Below are 20,684 nucleotides of genomic sequence, written 5' to 3' on the forward strand. Positions count from 1 at the left end.
TAATAATACTAGGAGGTATGAGCGATTCAAAGTGAAATACCGCGAGTTGACTAGGCGTGCAGAGGATGTTGCGGAGCACCAGGTCAATCAGTCCGCAGCTCTCTGCGAATCGAAGAGATCGATATGGATAGATTCTATTTTTATGAATAGTCTCATGATGTCAAGCTGTGTTTGGGAGCATGTCACTGTAAAGTAAGCAATAACAATTTCTCGACCACAGAGGCACTATCTCTAGCAGAGAAAAAAACGAGATGACATGACAAGTTATGTCATTGTTCCGGCCATTCTGACTGTCTCCAACGCAGATGGTGTTGGACATAGCCTATCATTGTCCATAAAGCTATCTCGGTAATATCTACGAGTTCTTAATGGATAAATGTGAGCAGAAAGTTGAAGGAACGAAAGAATACCGCATATCTACCGATATGCGAGGATACCTACATGAACATACCTGGCATTCGTATCATAAGTAGGTACATACCTAAAGCATTCTTTCTTTGCTCAGCCAAGCACAACTATCAAATTGAGAACAATACTATGATCATGGATGCCCGTAAAGTCGGAAAGGGGTGAGCATACCAACGACCATCGTAAAGGGAACGCTCCCCCGCAACACCACAACGCGCTTCCAAGCCCTGCATACGCACCCTGTAATAAAATAGTTTCTCTTCGCCAAGTTATGAAAGTTATTGGCGCCAGAAACCATTTGAAAGAGGTAGCGACCTTGGCGTTTCGGTTAGTAGCACATAGGGTAACAGGGCAACGAGACCCCATTTCACTCGAGTCCTCCTAAACCCAGAGCACACCATCGAATACTAGATAAATTCTGCGGTGCTTTCTGGGTGAATAATGACGAAAACAGTGTGAAGGACGGGTGTGTATAGAGCACTTCTACATATTTCTACGAAACTGTGGTGACCATCAGCCACCCAAATAATCACAAGCAGTAGCGGCCGCACTATTCAACCACGACCCGTTGTTTTGTACTTCGTACTCTCCGTATGGATCATCTAAATTGCTAGGCATCCTGTAGCGTGAAGTCTGGGAGCAAACCATCTGTTTAACTGTCCAAGAAGAGGAAAGCAATGTGGCCCGGGCGTCAACGGCCTGGCAATATCCGGAGTAGTGCCGGGCCTGAAGACTCTTGACCCCTCGTGCACACGGTTCGCTACCCCCCTTGTCTTCTAAACGCACTCCGTCTAAGGGCCTTGCAATTCATCAAGCAAGTGTCCTTGGGGCCTATCAACGTCAGGTATCAATCTCGCGGCAATGGTCATGGCATGGACAAAACGTGCGCTCTGTAGAGAGTAGAGTTAAGAAAGATGCAAAAATGTGCTCCGGAGTCTTTCTTTAAGACAATAGGTAATTTCTAGTCAAATTCGAGAACCGGCACTAGTTTCCGTTGCTTCCGCCCAAGGTCCACAAAGATATTTTCATGTTCGTCAATTTCGCCGGAACGATAAGAGACGGAAAACAGAAAGGTTTGAGGAGCTTGACGATGTATACTGGCACAGATGTTCCCCTTGTAGTCTCACCTCATGCGTCAGTCTGTGTGGTCGGGCGATTGCAGATGATCTGCGGGCATCCTGCCAATAATCAGGCGTGCTCTCGGTCACTGGGACAACTTTAAGAGCTGCTTAATCCTAAGCTTAGCTACTGCCGTCTCCCTCGGAGCGCTGGCCGGGCTAAACAGCGCATGATGTGTACTGTAGGGATATCGTACATCATCTACCGGTAACTCTCGGGTAGTAACCACAGGTCTGTCGATGGACATCTGGACGTGTTCGAACTGAAGACAACATGGCCCTGCAGAAGCCTCGGATCGGCTGGTTCACATCTCTGCCCTGGGGATCTGCACGATAAACTGCGGTCCGACAGCGATTGTCACTGATGGAATCCAGGCACGAGACAACTCAGCGCCTCCTGCGCGCAAGCTGCTGGGAAACAAGAGGCGCTTCGTGAGTGGGGTTCTCGATCCCGCCGTCGTTCACCTTGAGAGCCGGCTTTGCTGGGGAGAGACGACTTGTTCGACATGGGCTTAGCGGGTATTGACTGAGAGAGCGCGATTCGCCTGGCCGGCTGGGCGAGACACTGCGCTTTCCACTGCTGCTTGACGCTCCAGCTGGCTCGACTCCGCGCTCCCCATTTAAGATAGACAGCTCTCCTCGCCCAGTATGTCTTCCTGTCGCTCTGCTCCCGCTGTTCCACGGCCTAAGGCGTTCTCTGCGGAGCTGGTCTGCCATTGCAGCTCCTCCATCTCCAGTGGCCCCGCCTGCGTTCCACTGATACGTCGCTCGTTATCACTCACTCCAACATCGATCTAGCTGCCTCTGGTGAAAGAGAAAAGGGGAGGAGAAATACAAGAAGAAATCAAAGAGGATGCATGATTCCACCAGCATTGTGTGCTGATAATCTGGAGGTCGGGTTCGTCTCATGAGCAACCACAGACAGACCACTGTCCGAGTCTCCGCACCGTTTCACTCTTTTTAAGCACTCTTTTCTGCATAGAGAACATCAATACTTTCTTTTCTCCTCTGCGGCTGTAATCATGGTCAGCTCACGAATTTCCTTATTTGCATTATGGCGTTGCGTAGTATTGCTCCTTACCTTCTTTTCAGGACAATCTATGGCAAATGCTCCCAACGGATACGTCACCGCATACGACCCCGAGGGTAATAGGGTTTATGTCCCGGATAACAGACGGCCATCTCTGTATACACAGAGCTTCGGCGATTGTCAGGGTGATTCCTTGATCAATGTGACACGGTTCGATGGTGCATATTACCGTGACAATATGACTGTGACATTCAACCTGGAGGGCCATACATCTATCGAAAACGACACCGTTATGCGTAAGCTTACCTCTGCTCCTAGTGATGTCTTTGACAGGCATTGACAGTACAATCAGTCTACATTGGGGTCTTTGCGTACGGCGAAAGCAGGTTTGATTTCACGTTCAACCCGTGTAGCGCCAACATCAACAGGTCAGGTTTCTGGGTCTGATTCGACTCATTGGTTGCTAACTAAATACAGTCTATGTCCCATAAATGCCAGCGTTCCTATACAGGCGAAGGGAATGATTCAAGTCAATCAACAAGACGTCTCCGGGATCCCTGCGATAGCAATGACCATTCCCGACTTCGAAGGCCAAGCTATATTGCGAATCTTTTCAAACTCGACCCAATCGCAAATCGGATGCTTCTCGTCCGTCTTGACTAACGGTGCGTCGTTTGCACAGCCGACGGAAGTTGCAAGTATCTTGGGAGGCTTTACGGTTATCGCCATATTCTCCTCGCTGGCCGTGGCCATCTACGGTTCCGACGTCTCCTCGACCCGCAGCCATTATGCCCATTCACTCTCTATCTTTGTCGTGTTCTCCGTTTTTCATCACATCTACTTCACAGGAGCTTTGTCGATGAACTGGCCTAGCGTTCTCGTTGCTTTCTGGGCGAATTATGCGTGGTCGGCAGGATTCATATACACCGAGAAGATGCAGAATTCAATCAATCAGTTTCTTGGAAGTAACAAGGGCAATATTAGTATGGTTGGAGCCGCCGCCGCTGGTACGACCGTGAGCAATGTCGGTGGTGGCTATGACATTTCCAAGCTCTACAAGCGAGAAGTTGTCGACATCTTGAACGATGGAGCTCAAGTTGGCCCATCGATTCTGAGAAGATTTGAAAATACACTTGCCAAACGAGCCGATTCGGACGCGTTGGGTGTGTATCCTTGGCATGGCTCACCTGTTAAGCCGGGTCTCCCTCTGCCAGGCAATTACTCGGGTTTCGCTGGGACGCTCGCGGGGCAAGAGATACCGGCCTCCAATGCTTTCATGACAGGACTTATCTGGTTTCTTGTTCTACTCGGTGGCATCGCTGCTTCCATCGCCATTCTGAAGCTGATAATTGAAATGCTGGCTCTTGTCAGATTGGTGAAATCGCAGCGGTTCTCATATTTCAGAGCTCACTGGCTGAGATTTGTTGTTTCCAGCTCGTTAAGGACCTTTTTCATTGCGTTCTACATGATGATTTTTCTCACTCTCTTTCAGTTCACCTTTGGTGGATCAGCAGGAGTCACAGCGATCGCTGCTGTGGTGTTTGCCGTCTTCGTTATCAGCATGCTTGGCGCTGCAGGATACGCGCTGTACTATCGTTTAAGAGCTGGTAGGATTGTTTCCGAACCGGATAGGTTGCTTTTCAAACGGGAGAAGCTGCTGTTTTGCCTGCCGTGGTTCAGTATACACCGCGAAAGCCAGCTGGATGAAAAGGATACAGAGAGTATATTCGTTGGCTCTCTTCCTTGGTGGAGAATCCATTACGTCGAGTCGGAGGAGCGCACACCCGTTCATGAAGATGAAGACTATCTGAAGAAGTTTGGATGGTTATCTGCCCGCTTCCGGAGAAGAAGGTGGTGGTCCTTTGCGATTTGGTTGATATATGAATTTGTCCGTGCGTGCTTCTTTGGCGGAGCTGTTGGCCATCCTATGACGCAGGTGTTTGGAATCCTCGCCGTGGAGTTCATTGCCTTGATAGCCATAATATGGATGAGGCCCTTCGAGGCAACACGCCTGAATGCTCTCATGGTCTACTTCCTAGGCTTCAGCAAGGTTTCGACGGTAGCTCTATCAGCAGCATTTGATCCCCGGTTCAACCTCAACCGCATCACCACAACAATCATCGGTATTGTTATAATCATCATTCAGGGCGTTCTGACATGCTTTCTCCTCCTTTTCATCGTCATCGGCGCAGTTTCCTGCTATATGTCTGTTACAAGACACAAGAAGGTGGAAGAATTCAGGCCGCGTTCGTGGCGTGAAACACGCACGAAATACCTTGCGCACGTCGAAAAGGCAGCTTCTGACCTTCCTCCCCCTCCACCGCCGCCACCACCTCCGGAGAGCCCAAAAGGGCCTTCATTCAACGTGAACACAGTGCAACGATACCCGAAGATTGAAGATGAGGACCCAGACAACATTCAGTTCCGAACTCTCAATGCTTCGGGGACATTGGTTCCGAGTGACGATCGGAGCATACCTTCGAGAACGCATAACCGGCCAACATCCCTGCATTCGCACGCGGGTCATTCAAGCCTGCCGTTCGGAGCGCGCCCCGTCCGTGCCAGTTGGAGCGGCCGGGACTTCGAGTTCTGGGATGCAGAGCAGAGGAGCCGATTTAGTTCATGGGCAGATGAGTCCACAGCAGCAGATAGTCAGTCACTAAGACACAGCACCATGAGCCTGCGTGACGGTTCTCTGTTACAAGCTGGAAAAGCTATGTCAAGAGCCGAGTCACCCACAAGAGCGCCTAGTCGTGCCTCCACCGTCATGACGGGCAGATCAACACCAGCCTTTTTCAGAACGCGTAACAGTGTTTTGTGCGGTGTCGAGGAGGACGCGATGTCTGAGGAATCGAGCAGCAAGGCAGATCTGACTGAGACTCCACGCGAAGTTTCGACTCAGACTTCAAACGAGGCTCCGACTGAAACTTCGAACCAGGCAGACACGACAGAGAGAACAAGCCATCGCGAGACTCCCACGAGAGAGGCATCCCAGGCGATAAAGGAAGAGCCCACTGAGACAGCAAAGGAAGCCATACATTGATCTGTCGTCAATTCCCGAAATTAGTGACCTTCTTTATGGAACCGGTCCTCACTCGCATTAGACTTGCATTTACTGAATCACATACCGACTCTGCAGCAATTCGGCTGCATCCAACTCAAATCTCATGCATAGAAGCACCACTGCGGCTCGCAGGTTACATATATACATACAAACATACGTTGCTGTCAAGATAGTATGTACATACGGTGCACATAGCGCACGAACTTTCATTCTATCATATCATATTAGACAGGCGATAGATGCCATGGAATGTTGGCCAGTCTGTACACATAAAGGGAGCTAGGAAGGCTCCTTGTTGTTATTCGCATCCCGATGTATAAGTTATCAAGTCACTTCAAATTTTGAAGTCTATTATATATATATATGTATGGAGATACCCTGGTCATAATTAGATTAAACTATATTAGATAGTAGAACTGGAGGTATTTAGTATTCAATTATTAATTATTTAATAATAGCAATAAAGAACGCTTCCTTTTTGGATAGATAGATAGAGATAGAATGTTTTCTCTGGTGATTATGCGCCTTTTTTGTCCGCGACGAGATCATTAGGAGAGAATGACATAAACCTATATATCTATAATATATTCTTGACAAGAAGATCTGATCTAGATCATCCCTAATTTCAGCATGGAATTTTTCTCCATGCGTTGGACCTATTCAGGAGGAGGATAAATAGGAGAAAAGTCTTTTAGTGAGTGAATGAGCTGTTGGAAAATGGGACAGTCAGTCAGTAAGTCAGTCAACAGAAAATCTCTTCAACTAAGAAAACTTCTGTGTGGTGTTGTGCTGTCATTGGACATAAGAACTGAATTGAACGGCCACTTCTGACTGGGAATGTCTCTCTCTCAGTCTCCGATGACGATTCAGTTTTACTCATCTTTGGGATTGGGGAAGATTGAGGCCAAGACGGGATCTTGATTAACTATTAGGATGACTCCGGTTTTTATTCGATTGGAAAAATCAAGCTGCAGTTGTGGCTTGCTTGCAGTCTCGACCGGTCCCAAAGAGGGGAGAGGGATGGTGAGGGGGGCCGGTGATCAGCTACAGATGAATTGAGTAAAAAAGAACAACATACAGTGCAGCGATCTGGCAGGAATATGTACGCGCCGCTTTTCTTTTCTAAGTGTCCGACTGGTGCCGGAAGTTCTGCATATGAAAGAAAGGGGTGAGAAAGAAAGAAGAAGAGAGAGAGAGAAGACATTCAAGGCTTGATTCGCATATGTATTGCCGTGTAATCGGTTAAGCGTCGCAAGGGGGTAAGGTATATATAGATATGAGGACAGGGAAAGAAGTGGAAGGGGAGTCAGCGGATGGATGAATCTGCTTGACTTTTCTGAAGTGGTCAGCTTGGAGAAATATATACGGCACTGTACTGTACATGAATAGCAGAGATAAATGGATAGTCATTCATCATGAAAATATTGGGAAGACACCTGGGGGATGGAGGAGGAGATGAAAATATCCTGACGGCGCTGTGCTGGATTTTACTGCCACTGTTGGAAAATCTGCTAGTTAGTAGTATATCGTTCTCCTGTTTTCTCCTTGGATCAGAGAAGAATTGACTGGGGAGGTGGCTGATAGCGCTTGTGGTATGTCATATTGCGCTACTCCCACACTGTGAGCTGTTTTCTTTTAAGCCAGTCATCATTGCTTTTCCCTGGGTGGCAAAACTGTTAATATGTATGGCGCCTCCCGGTCGAGAGATGAGGTGTCAAATCAACAGCGCGAACACTGATCCATTTGAACAATGGACCATCCTTTCAGCAAAGTATCCAAGACACAACTACCTCGGCATTTGACTCCAGGTTTGATCCATGGTTCTCCGAACAAAGTACGAACCAATAATAATAACCTCAGCTGACCAACCTGCTGCAAACACAAACACGTGCGGGTGCAATCCCGCAGGCTCAGCCGGCAGCAACTGGGCACTGACTGAGCAGGGATACCAGGGGTGTTGCAACACAGACAAGAACCGGTGTCTGAGCTTCTGCAAGATCTGGTTTCTTTCTTTATCTCCGACGGCCAGGGCTGCCGGGCATCGTCCCTGGTCTGGGATGGCTCGAGGCGTAGAGAGTACTGTGCGCAAGGGTAAGCCCAGGTCAGAATGAGCCCAGTGCAATGCGGAGTACTCCAGGTATGCTGCATGTGCTTGGGACACGGGCCTCCTGGAACACTGCAGACCGTGGTCGCAGGCTGGGGCTGGTGTGACACAGAAGAAAAAAAAAAGTAGCTGCAATGTGTATCATTATTTCGATCTTGGACCCCAACGCCCTTGGCTCACAACGTATTTAGGACGGTGCTAAGATAGGTTAGGTATGTAATATCCGAAAGACACAAGAGAAACCTTCGGAGGGGAAAAAAAAATAAAAAGAAAATGTCTCAGGCTTAGCCTGTGTTGCCATGCATGCAGGCTCCTGCTGCAGCAAGGGCCTCTTTTCGCGTGCGTGACTCGACTGCATGGCATGCGCAACGTGGCCGGGCTGGGAGACGGCTGGTCGGTCCAAGCAACTCCATCTGATCTACGGACTGCATCTTGGCCTGGAACGTCATTGGACTGCCGCCGCCACAATATATCATCGCGGCATTTGCCCATCTCCTCCACCACTACTGGCCTGGCATCTGCTGTTCCCTTGTACCGTACGGTTGCACTTTGCTTTTAATGATAGTCATCTGAAGTTGGGCGTCTATCGGGATCGGCTTGCTATCTCAAGTTAACGGGGAACTTTATTTCTCAAGGTTCCAACATCATTCGTCATTTATCTCCTTTTGACAAGCATGCGGTCCCGATCCGGTGCGCGCGTTTGATCATCTTATTGGATGCGGTTCGCAGAGCCTTTTCAGAAGATTTCCAGAAAGCAAGCACATCGAGAAATGCTCAGACCCCCGTTTCTGGGGTCTCCCGGAAAGTGGGGTTTCAGATAATTTCCAAAGCTTCTGCCATCCGGAACTCCCCGTGTCACTTGCTGTTGGAATTAGATACAAGACGGAGACTGGTCACGAGTTTGAGGTCACCGAACACCTGGTAGATGCAGATGTACCGTACATACATACTTGATCCTGGCGGTGGCTTGTCACAGACGCGGTAACACCCGAGAGCCCGGGTAGGTCGTGACGATCTCTGGATTGTAATTGCGCATGTACCGCGCCTGCAGGGGTTCCAGGGGTGGCATTTCCATTTTATTCTCCCGTCTGGACGTCAGATATTCACGCTCAAACTCCCAAGGGCCAAGGCGCGTGGGATTGATCATCGTTCAAGGTTCTAACTGCTGGAAATCCCCGCAGCGACATTCCCGTGCAGACCTGCCGACGGACGACCGATCCTCATCCAGCAGCTCAGCCTGCTCAATGCCCAATACTCCGATATCAGGTCCCGAAATCGAGATCGATCAGGCAGAGTGGGAGGGCGGTAGCTAGCGCAAAGCACGGTGGACAGGGCAGGGCCCGGTGAGGTTTTGAGCTTCTCTGACAGGTGGGGGTTTGTCGCACGCTGTCCAAAGAGGCAAGGCTCTCCATGTCTCAAGGGTTAGCTTGCGATTAGCACGAGTAAACTTACATAACAGACTTCGGACATCTACAAGCGCTGCATCATCAAATTGGCCGTGGGCTTGGAAAAAGAGAGCCGTGCGACTTTGGGGCCATTTTCCGTGGCCTGCAAATTTGAGGTAGAGGTTTCGGTGTTTTTGCCCACTATCTCCGTTCCAGCTGCGCTTTGGACACTTTGCTGAATAATGGCGGTAGGATGACTCCTTCATTGGTGACTTGGAAGTGGAGACCTGCCTAGCGCTGCATGTACGGAGGATTTTGAAGATCAAAAAAAAAGGGCAAGCTTAACTTCCTTTTCAAGGGCTTTTGTTCTTCGCCATCATAGCGATCTTTGTTTGAATTTCCAGCCAAGAAATGCTTGACGCTGAGCCACTGTGCCACAGGATGCTGAGAGCTCAGACCGCCCATTATTATTTTTAGTGTTGTACTGCGTACTTTCTGTTAGCGCGGCCGATGCCGTTTAACTTTGTAGTTTGTATAGACCATACCTTTAGTGGAATCAGAAAAGGTACGGGTGTGCTGCGTAAATGTTCTGTATGGTGGAGAACTCTTCCCGGGCCCTGTTCGTCTTGTTCTTACGAACTCTCGCGGCCTTTCGTCAGTGCGCCCCGCTGGCCAAGAGCCTAAAGGGTAGATGAGGATCATACGCGGGCCCGTCCTTCTTCCCGCCCGAACTTGCTCTTTCGAGCGCTGTCAAGACATTAAGGTCAGCCACTGTCATTTCTTTTTCATGGAGCTTGCCCTTAAACGCTAGAGATCTGGCCGCGGCATAACGGTTTGGATGACGTATGCTGCGGTACAGAGTGCAGTTCTGATCAGATCATTATTAATAGTAGCCCGTGTTCAGTTCGTCAATCAAGTGGCTCACAAACGCAGGGTTTCACTGAGAGATGATGATGTGCAAGACTTTCGAAAAATCAAAAAGGATCTTAACATCGAATCATCGATCTCGAGATCCATCGTAGATGTTGGATCTGTCGTCGATCGTCATCGAAGTATCTCTGAGGCGTACCGCGTACAGTACATGTGCAGTACGTGTTACAGTGGACATTACCCCTTTCAATCCCTAGGATATGGTTCAGTATTGTGTGTTCAAACATGCATAATATAATGTTACTCTTGTCATGTGCCGCCTACGGCTCAAAACCTGGTGTGCCATTTGGATGATATGCGCTCAGCTGTGTTTTCATTTGAGGGCAAGACTCGGAATCACCGGCGGTATATCATATCAAGGATCTCCTTGGCAAGGTAATCCTGCGGCCATGTATCTAGGGTCTTGGATTTCCAGTTGATCTCCAAGGTCAGGTACCGGTTTGGGGAATGGGCCGCGGTAGGGCTTAATCTGAAACGAGCGGGCCTTAGGTTCTACAGGGATGCATGGTGATCATTCATTATCGAAGGGTCCTTGGGATCGATTCCTGGGAACAGATCATCGACTGCAGGAGGATCCTTTCTCGCAACTACCTTCTCTTTATAGCAGCCTCAGCGAGTCCCGTATTTCGGATGAGATCCCCATGACGACGAACTCAGGAGCTATGGCCAGAAGCTGCACCCTGGTCACATCCAGAAATTGGGCCAATCCTGTAGGGCCTTTTCTGTGCACAGCTGCATACTGTGTGCTGCGTATATTGGAGTCTCCGTACAAGGGTTCTGTATGTTGCGATATCCAGGGTGAATACTATGTTTCGAGCGGACTTCGCGTATGAACCGTGTAGAGGATCCGACTCAGGAGAGCGGACGGCATCTCAGAGATCACTGACAGGTCGATTCAGTCCAGGAAACAGCGTCGTGTAATATACGACAGAGGTCCCACTGACGGAAAAGATATCCTAGCATATCTCGAACGCTTGCCAGGGGTCTTCTGGGATGCCAGGAGACGGCGGTAGGATAGCCATAGCAGAGAACATTAAGGGTTGACGGATTCTGGCACCCTGTCGGACACCATCCCCGTTCGTAGCTAGTATGGAGACCCCCCATGCCAAGGAAGGCATGGGAGGAGACCAGAAGGGAAAGAAAAAAGGAGATCGACAGCGGTTGGCCTCGTCATGAGAAAGCAGCACCTGATCGGCGGCCAGCGATGGGGTGCATGACTCGTCATACGTACGACGTACTCGGTATGTACCCCGTAGATGACGGTGCATACCTATTCCTCCGGACCGGTATTGTGGGAGACGAAGCCGGCGGGATGGGAATCATGAGGCCAGAGTCGGTCTTGACAAGGTGATAATCATGATTGATAGCTTGAGATGGCGGTCATGTCGAAGATCCGAGGATCAAAGGACAGGAATCCCAGGACCAGGTCCACGGAACAGCGAGGCGCTGGACCAGGACGCGCACACGCCGCTCGGCTTCACTTCCCAAAACGGCAAGAGCCAAAATTAAACGGAGGCGCCGGCGGGCGCCACGTGAGGCGCAGGGGTCCAGCCGCGGAGGATCGCCCGCCGTTCTAGGGACCGTCGCCGCGTTCTAGCGCAAGGTTATCCCCCGTCGTGTCTATCCCCCTTGTTCCCTGGTGACGATCCTGCTTACCAATGCCAACGTGGCAGTCTGCTATCCTCCTCCCGTGCTACCGCACCACCTCATCACAGGGTCCTCGTTTCTAAGTATGTCGTAGCGTAGCAGCGTAGGAACGGCCGTTCGCTCGAGGAGACGTAGAGAAGAGAGACTGTCTGCGCTCACCGCAGGCCAGTCCCAGCGCGCAATCAAGAACTAGGCCACCGACATAAGCTACATTCTCGACAAGTTCCGACGGTTTCGAGGCCGTTGGCTGCAATGTCACCAAGGCGATAGCACCGTCGCATTTCCCCACGCATATGCCATGCTCACGCTCGGTTGATATTGTTCCTCCAACGTCCTAGGGACTCAAAACATAGAACATCAGCACGACTCAGTCATGTTATTGCTTCTGCTGCGGCTTCCCGAGGCTGCATTCGAGGTCGCGTGAAGCAGCCGGGTGCGATGAGCTCGCAGTCATAGGTCGCCCCGCGGATGCAGCACGACGGGGGAAGACGTTGAAGGGCGGCCCAACAGGCCCGTGATGCTATCCGGACCTGGTGGTCGCTCCGAGCGTTCATCGATCGGCAGGCATGACGACGAGATTGTCATATCCTTGGGCTGCGTGGCTTGTGGGAGTAATAAAACAGCTGGCGTGGATTGGCCTGAAGGCCCTTGAGGCCGAGCCCTCTTAAGAAAACCGTGAGGGTTGATGCGCCACAAAGCACCATCCGGGTTTAGAGTCGACACAACTTGAAATCACGCCGGCTCTGGTCTCAGAGAGACCTAGTGCATAAGGTTCTCGAGGGGCATGTCGCTATGGATCGTAGCCGTACAGCTGCGGACGAGAATCAGCCGCCAGTCAACCGTTTCCTCTCACCGTGAGCGAAGATACTTACGCTGTATGCAAAAGATGGGAAGGATGACATCAGGCACTGCGACGTTGGAAGCGTTGGCGATCACGCACATCATTGTCAAGTTTATCTCTTCTAGACTTGGGAAGGCAGCGCATGGGCCGCCGGGAGGGTTTAGCAGGCCTCGTTAGCCTGCATCAAAACACGGTGTACGGAGCACCGCATCGTTCGTTACAGACTCGCAGCAGAAACTTAGCAGAGTCGAGAGCTACTAGTGGCTCAGCGTCTGCATTGTTCTTGCTCGGCCGTTAAACGCACGAGAGAGCGCCGACTGCTAAATCTTACCGCCGGCCACCAGCCTCGGCAGGCGCCCGCAGGAGCTTTCGTGGAGGGGGACGATCTGTATACCAGATGGGTCGCGTCAGAGAGTATGGAGAGGTCCAATCTCGAGTCTTAACCCTCAAAGAAACCGTACAAGACGTAGAGGGCCATCACCCAGCAGTTTTGCTGACGGAGCGCAGTCGTCCGTTCTCCGCGTCGTCCTCACCTCCAGAAGACCGCCATCATACCATGATCCATGGAGCTGCTGCCCGTCAATATGTTTTCCCGCTATCTTTAATAAGATTGCCGGCTCCGCCAGCACCGTCGGACGAATCCCGAAGATGATCAGCCACGATCCTTGAGGATCATCGCTCCGTCGCGGGCCTCCGTGGATCGTGACGCCCAGGCCCCAGCCCTGGGACGGCCTGGTTTCGCGGATCGCCGACTTTTCCACCAACCCTTGCGCGTCTGGGCATGAAGATGGTCGAAGATGGGCCAATTAGCCGAGTCAAGCTTCGCTTCCACGAGGCATTTAACCGTCTTGAGACGCTTTCCCGCACCATCGCTCGCTTCCCTGCGGAAGATCGTCCCGTCGGTCCTGGTGCATGAAAATCCATTTCCTCTCTGTACGGGGCCCCCCCCGACTGCGACCTCGTCTGATGGCCGATTTCCGACTGCTGGATGTGGCAATCTCCAGGCGGCTGTGACCGCCTGCTACAGGGCGATCGTGGGCTCTTCTTTTCTCTCACAGTCACGCAGACAACGATGCAGCCCGTTTCGCTTGTCAAAACCTTGTACGGGCTTGTTGAAGTCTAAAAGGGCTTGGGCTCCAGAAGAATTTACCCACCAGTGATCCCCCATCGTCTCCATTGCCGCCTTGGGAGCCGGAGACCCGCACGCCTCAAGCTCGAGTGCTCGAGAGTTCTGGGCGGGTTCCTTTCTTGGCTCCTCGTCACTGAAGTCTCACGCAGCTGTGGCTTGCGGTGGGCACCGGCCAGAGAACACACGGGCGGGTGGAGATGAAATATGAAGCAGAGCCGTGCCTCCGTCCTCCGTCCGCCGAACGTGGCCTGGGACTTGACCCCGGGGGATTTTCCACCGAGACTTGCGAACCGACCATTAAACCAGACCCGGAGCCTGGAACCAGGGGAACGGGGGCGCCATGATATGCAAAATAATCGTCAATCAGCCCGGGGAGCCACCGGGCTCGCATCTGGTTCTGTATATTATCTGCCGTCCTATTACGACATGCAGGATGACCCTCCCGGCGGAAGGCTCAGATCTTTCAACCGTCAGATGGCAGGATTCTACGGCAAATAAGCTACGGTACCCAGGGGACTTTGCTCTCCAATCGCGCGCGAGAGCGCCGAGTGTTGGCGTTCGACAGCTTTTCTATGAGGTCCGTAAGGAACGGATCATCGGTAAAGTTACGCATTGCAGAGCCGTGTCAGTGGCTGCCGCTAAATTTCCCCGTCCCTTTTGTGTATTGGCCAGCGACGCCACGATAAACTCCGGCTCCATCCTGCGCACTAATCTCTTGCACAGGCCGCCCAGCGTTATCGTTCAAAGATTCCCTTCCTGGTATCTTCTAGGCCTGTCCTGGTAGAAACCTCTTCCAAACACGGTCCGTGGCCATCTCCCGCCCCCAAGGCCCTGGGCATGGAACCCGTTGGAACTCTGGCACGGTGATGCGCACAGCACCTCAGGTACACCGGAGGGGCGGGTTCGTCAAGGACGAGCTTAGTCGAGTTTATGCCCGCTGACATTCTTCGGAGAGAAACGTGGGTTGGACGACCAACCACATATGAGATCTACACGAGATCAGCTCTCAAGACGCAGTGATCCCGCCGCAGCCATCAGCCGTTTACGGGGCACGGATCGCTGTGACAGGTAGACCAAGTACCCGCTGGTCGGGATCGACTGCTAGACAGTCAAGAATGGGGCCGCCAGCCGTGGCCCCAAGACGATATGAATCCCGTCCCACGATAGCATCTCTCCTGTGGATCTGCACTAAACGCCGTAGTTCGATACGGATCACCCTTCTCCCCCCCCCCTCCCCCTCAACGTTGTAATACGGTTGCCAACGTGACTGATTGGTTTGGACGATCTGTCAAAGTGGAAGCCATGTAACTGCAAGCCGCGCCGGGGTGGAGCTGTCCACCACGAGACAGCTAGCAAGGGGGTGTGGGTGCACGTTCTAACCAAATCCTGGCTTAGGTCAACAGGGAGCGTTCCATGATTTCAACCCATCTTGACTGTTTGCAATGAAAGTTGTTCTGAATCACCCCGGCAGTCATTAAGCTTTCGTACCGGGGGTTTGGATGCATTATTACAGTACTGTCGAAGCGAACCAAGGCGCTTTGGCTCCTTCCCCAGCCCAAGGCTAATAATAATACATAAAACCGGACGGGTTCATATGCCCTGTGCATGTCGGCTTCACCCGCTCTCTTCTCCATATCAACGTGCTTCATGTTCCATACTTCTTTCCTCCCTATCTGACTGGCGACCCAGCAGCTACCTTCACCCACAATTGCTTGTCCTGCACCAAACATCTTTCGATATCCGCGCATAGACTCCTTAACTATACAGACTTGAAGTCGAATGGGAGTCTGGTTTCATTCTTCTCAACATTAGCTATCGTTCTATATCGGGATACTCTCATAGATCAGGCAATCATGGACCTGGCAAGCATGGTTACGAGCAACGGACATGAACCCGTCGCAGGGTCGAGACGGGAATCGGTCTACAACACATCTCCAACCTCCCAAAGGAGAACGTATGAACAAAATCAAGGGACAGCTTCGTCAAAATCATACTTTGCTCCCTCGACATATACTTGGTCACCCCAACCTCCATTATCACCACCGGTCGAAGACCAGCCGAAATGCTCGCTTCCATCCATTTCCAGCCTTCTTCAAGGGGCTGACGACTCCGCGATTCATGCACCTAGTATGATTGACTGTTCCCGGTTCACTGGGATTGAAATTCATTGCTAACTGCGTGGAACAGAACGCCAGAGACCAAACTCCCCAGCACAGAGAGAAGCAGACTCTCGAGTGCACCCTCAGACCAGCGAGCATGTCACGATGAACGGCTCGAAAGTGTTTTTGCCTCCCACGCCTCCGTTGCGACCCGGCTCTGGATTTCACAGCAACAGCCATTCTCCATCTGCATCTTCGTCACGTTCTGCCGCTTCGACTTCGAATGTGAGCGGTGGAAGCTCGTATCAACAGCAGCGTCCCTCTCTCTCACTGCCGACTCCAACCGAACAGCTGCCAGCATCTCAGGGATCGCATTCGCGCTATCCCGGCCCGCCTTACGCTTCTCCAGCACCGAGTATTGGCACCTACGCCTCACCCGTTGAGCCGCCATCGTCCACGGTCTACTATCAAGGACCGCCTCAGTCAGGCACTTACAAGGCTCAAAACTATGTTCCTCCTCCCATGCCCTCTTCTACACATCCTCAGATGATCTCTCCCGTGAACCCAGCCTGGCAGCACCACCACTACTTCCCCCCTTCAAGCCAGACTCCCTACCCACAGAGCCACGACCGATACATCTGCAGGACCTGCCACAAGGCATTCTCGCGGCCATCCAGCCTCCGGATCCATTCCCACAGCCACACTGGTGAGAAGCCATTCCGTTGCACGCACGCAGGCTGTGGGAAGGCTTTCAGCGTCAGAAGCAATATGAAGCGTCACGAAAGGGGCTGCCACACAGGGCGGCAAGTCACAGCCACCCTGGTATAAGGCCTCTGCAAAGTAGAGTGAGGGCAAAAGGAGCAGAAGGCGGATGAGAACCGCCTGAAGTCAAATGAGACACATGGCATGTGAACTCGACAAGGTCTGTAACCAAATATGGTAAACAGACAACAGTCGACGTTCTCGAATGAATGCACAGTGCCCGATGACTGATCAGCCTGAGGAAAAAGAACCTACGCAGACAGTCAAGGGTTTATAACCCTTTCCGGGAAGGAATCAGGAGATAATGGGAAATGAGAAATGCGACAATGACAGATTCATTGTGCCGCTGGTCAAAGACTGTCGTGGTGTGTGACAGGCAGGCACAAACAGCGGTCTTTTTTTCCCCCGAGACACTCGATATACCGGAATCTCTCATCGCAACGTGATGCTATCCACATTCCCCCGTGGGGATACTCCTGCCACAAAAAAAAAACTGGCGCGTTGAGAGTTTTTCTCTTTGTTTTCCTGGAGGGTTTCTAGTATATGATTCTTGTATATATTCGTGGTTTTTCTTCACAGGCGCAAGTTGGATGGGAGCAGGACCGGGTGCACAAAATTTGCACGCGTTTACGAAGCGTTGACAGCATGAGTTTGGATTGGGTTGACAGGACGGTTTTCTCCCTTTTTCCATTTTCTGTTCTGGCGTTTGAAAGTGCCATCCTATCCCATCCCATGGCGTTGATAGCCATTCTGGCCATCTTTTCGCTTCGCTTCTGACATCTTTCGCAACTGTCCTGATTCTTGTCTTATCATCTTTATTATCCTGGCGATACGCTATCCATTCGTGCCGTGGAATGCGAGATCGTTCCATTCCTACATATACTTACCTATATATCCTGTATTGTATACATTACTGTCTAGCTTTCATACTTATTCAGCGGCCTTGACTTGGTCCACAATCTGAATCTGGCTTGAATTGAAGACATATCTTATGATGTTTCTGCAGTATCTACACGATTACACTACACTACAATACACTTAGACACACCTAGCGTTCTCTTTTTTACGAAGTAGGAGCACCGCTACTACCAAGAAGCGACCGCGCTCGCATTTGTCGGGGAATTTTACCCACACACCCACACCCTCCGTCCACTCGTCCCAAGATCTACGGAGTACTACTAACAGTTACTCCGGACTTACTCCCCGTCAACCATCAAGGATAGGGTTACGTTACCTACGTCATAGACTTAGACACAGACAAATCCGCTGTCTGGCTCGGGTATTCGGGACACTCCGACACACTCGGGCTCGGAGCTCCTCCGTTACCTTCGTTAAAACGGTGAAACGGTGAAGGACTTGAAGGAGATGGGGCGCTGTGTGCTGCGCCATCTCTTATTAATCAATCAGTCAACTTCGCTGTCCGAGGCCGAGTCGTCGTCCGGTCCGGTACTGTTCGTGTTCGTGTTCGTGTCGGCTGTAATCCGATGCGACCGGACCTTCCATTTATGATTGCGGTATTAACAACGGAAGTAACGGTGCAGTGCAGTGCAGTGTCAAATACCTAAGTACGGAGTCCTGTGCGCAGTCAAAGTCTAGAGTTCTATCTAGTAACTAAGACTTGAGACTACTACCTACCTAAGGTACCTGGACTGTACGGCGGGAGACCTTGGGACCTAGGTACAGTACCTGCCTCGTTAAAACCGGGCCAAGCCAAGACAAGAGAAGACAAGACGATGAGTCTGAGTCCTCTCTCGGTCGAGACGAGACGAGACGGGCACTACTGCCTAGGCCACATACATACTACTGCATACAACTGTAATCTGTAGCCGCCATGGCCGCGCGCCAAGTCGGTCAGCCAAGCCCGAGTCGGGCGGAACGAGGTAAAACGAGACAAGACGGTGGAGTTTGAGAGTTGGAAATTCTCTTTCTGACAAGGTTTGTGACTGTGATTGTGATTTGGGCTTTGACTTTTGCAGGCGTTGAACTTTTCTTTTGTTTAAGTTACTGTGCCACACTACTATGCTATGTTATGCTATGCTATGCTATGCCTACCTATCTAACCTAACGGTCTAACCAACCTAGCTACTCAGACCGTGGACCTAGGTAGGAGGTTAGGTACTTAGTATAGTTTAGGTAGGTACCTAGGTAGGTACGTATGCTATCATGGATCCAAGTAGTACAAGAGGGCCAAGAGCAGGTTACATATCATGCAAGCCCTCGGTGGAGACCTTAACTCTAGGTTCTCCTCTCAACTTCCTTTTTCATATACCGGGCACGTTTGAGGTGCCAAAAGTGTTGTACTGTACTGTACGGAGTACCTAAAGGTACATACCTAGGCATTCTACCTATCGCTACCACTTCTGTTACATAGGTAGGTAGGTAGCTAGCTATATCGGATGCAAACATGCGAGCTATATCTACGTCCATGTATGTAACTTTGACAAGAAAAAAGTAGCTACTGTACAGTAGTAGTAGGAGATCCTCAGGAAGTCGAGATAAGAAAAAAAAAAGATGAATATTCTCAGATTTTCTACACAGGTAAAATAGAGATCTGTTTTACTAGGTAATTTTTCTTTCTGAAAATCTCATCCATTTTAAGTGTGCATGTGCATAACTAACGATAATTGATTAATCAGCTCTTCATTTAATGTAGTGTATCTCTCTTCCCTTCCTTTCAACCATTCAACCATCCAACCACGGCTCTGGTAAAAATGGGATGGCAAAAATAGGAAAAATGGAAGAATACAAGAATTCTATCTATCCATCCGTCCATCTGACCCGCAAATTTCCACCCTTCAAAGTCTTTCCGTCTTCCAGCCAGTCAGTCAGTCAGCCTCAGCAAGCGGAACCTGGGACCCTCCCAAGACTCAGAGCCACATGGCTTTTTTATTCTAGTTTAGTGACGTGAAACAGATCAGATCATCCGGAAGGAGGAGAGGAGCCCGGGGGATCATCGTCCATGGATGCAATGCGCAATGAAGCCAATGTTGTAGATCTAGGATTTGATCCATCATGATTGATCCGTCTTTTCCATCCATGGGATATGTTCTTTCGAACGCCGACTCCGGCGTTCCGAGTCTACCTTAGTAAAAGATGGTTTGGCTTTTACTCTGTACAGTAGTACTTGCGAGTCGAAAAGGGAACGCAGAAACCGGGCTTGTTTTCCTTGCCACGTTTTTTGTTGTGGCTTTTCTTTCTATCCATGGTTCGCTTTTTGGGCTCGACTCGGTCCGTTTGACATGGACATTTGTCATTATCTAGGTACGAGCTTTTCTTGTGGATTATTATGGGTTTCTTTTTCCCACCGGCTAATTGTTGATGATATGGTACCTTAGGTAGGTATGTCAACGTCATTGACTACTTAGGCAACCTACCTACAGGCTACTGCTGCCTGGATATCAGGCGTCCGGATGGATGGGCTGTGATCAGATGAAATGGTGGCCTTAAGTTTAACTTGTCTTCTGTTATGTTCTAACTTCTCAGCCAGCCAGCAAGCCAAGAAAGCATAATTTATCCATTCATCCGCCCGTCAGTCCGTTTAGTTGTCCATTCCTTTATCAGTATCATTTACCTAGTTGGTTAGTTGTTCGTCTGTGCCCAGCGAGGCTAGAGGCTCATTCACCATTCCCTGGTTTCACGGAAGCAGAGAGCGGACGTCCGATCATGATGAGGCTAAAACTAGCCGTTGATCGCGTCGGATCCTCCCGACAGCAGTGGCTACCTAAGCTAGCTTAGGCACCTGCCTAAGTGTTATGGTAAGTGCAAGGTACGCTTAGCAAGAAAGGTATTGGAAGATGTAGCTAGAGATGTAGCGACTTGCGGTGGCGGGTTCCAAAGGCCGATCCCTGTCGTGCCTTGGTCTTGCCAAGCAATTCTCTTTGCTGACCCGATGATCATAACTACACTGATGCGGTTGATGGATGAACGGAAAGGACGTTGTCATTTCTTTTCTTGGGCTAATAATAATCATACCATATCTTCGCTCGCATGGGAGTTGGATTCTTTCCGTCTGCCTGATCTGTGGCAGATTAGCAGCTGTAAACTCCGTACAGTACTTCGTACTTATCGCTGTACGGAGTAGTTAGGCGGCGCGCTGCATTTCAAATGCAACCCTTTTTTAACATAACAATAACCCTTGATTAAATTTTCCAATTGCACCGACTGCCC

At 50.5% G+C, this 20,684-nt stretch overlaps 5 protein-coding genes across 5 annotated transcripts; 2 read left to right on the plus strand and 3 right to left on the minus strand.

Moving 5' to 3' along the window:
- Positions 1 to 1,913: 1,913 nt before the first annotated feature.
- VTN00DRAFT_8884 (uncharacterized protein) lies at positions 1,914 to 2,243 on the minus strand (the record flags this gene model as incomplete). The annotated part of the gene is made up of 1 exon (XM_069435782.1): positions 1,914 to 2,243. The coding sequence occupies one exon, from the start codon at positions 2,241 to 2,243 to the stop codon at positions 1,914 to 1,916; it is 330 nt and encodes a 109-aa protein (XP_069285694.1).
- A 383-nt stretch (positions 2,244 to 2,626) lies between these two features.
- Positions 2,627 to 5,599, plus strand: VTN00DRAFT_8885 (uncharacterized protein; the record flags this gene model as incomplete). The annotated part of the gene is made up of 3 exons (XM_069435783.1): positions 2,627 to 2,852; positions 2,909 to 2,984; positions 3,034 to 5,599. 3 exons carry the CDS (start codon positions 2,627 to 2,629, stop codon positions 5,597 to 5,599), a joined length of 2,868 nt encoding a protein of 955 aa, XP_069285695.1.
- A 3,283-nt stretch (positions 5,600 to 8,882) lies between these two features.
- On the minus strand, positions 8,883 to 9,194 carry VTN00DRAFT_8886 (uncharacterized protein; the record flags this gene model as incomplete). The annotated part of the gene is made up of 2 exons (XM_069435784.1): positions 8,883 to 9,110; positions 9,177 to 9,194. The coding sequence occupies 2 exons, from the start codon at positions 9,192 to 9,194 to the stop codon at positions 8,883 to 8,885; spliced, it is 246 nt and encodes an 81-aa protein (XP_069285696.1).
- Positions 9,195 to 11,765: 2,571 nt separating this feature from the next.
- VTN00DRAFT_8887 (uncharacterized protein) lies at positions 11,766 to 13,441 on the minus strand (the record flags this gene model as incomplete). Its single annotated transcript, XM_069435785.1, has 3 exons — positions 11,766 to 12,020; positions 12,989 to 13,302; positions 13,372 to 13,441. 3 exons carry the CDS (start codon positions 13,439 to 13,441, stop codon positions 11,766 to 11,768), a joined length of 639 nt encoding a protein of 212 aa, XP_069285697.1.
- Positions 13,442 to 15,509: 2,068 nt separating this feature from the next.
- VTN00DRAFT_8888 (uncharacterized protein) lies at positions 15,510 to 16,583 on the plus strand (the record flags this gene model as incomplete). The annotated part of the gene is made up of 2 exons (XM_069435786.1): positions 15,510 to 15,783; positions 15,844 to 16,583. 2 exons carry the CDS (start codon positions 15,510 to 15,512, stop codon positions 16,581 to 16,583), a joined length of 1,014 nt encoding a protein of 337 aa, XP_069285698.1.
- Between the last annotated feature and the right edge of the window lie 4,101 nt (positions 16,584 to 20,684).

Source organism: Thermoascus crustaceus (genome assembly GCF_041956765.1).
Source record: "Thermoascus crustaceus strain CBS 181.67 unplaced genomic scaffold VTN00scaffold_6, whole genome shotgun sequence".
NCBI classification, from domain to species: domain Eukaryota; kingdom Fungi; phylum Ascomycota; class Eurotiomycetes; order Eurotiales; family Thermoascaceae; genus Thermoascus; species Thermoascus crustaceus.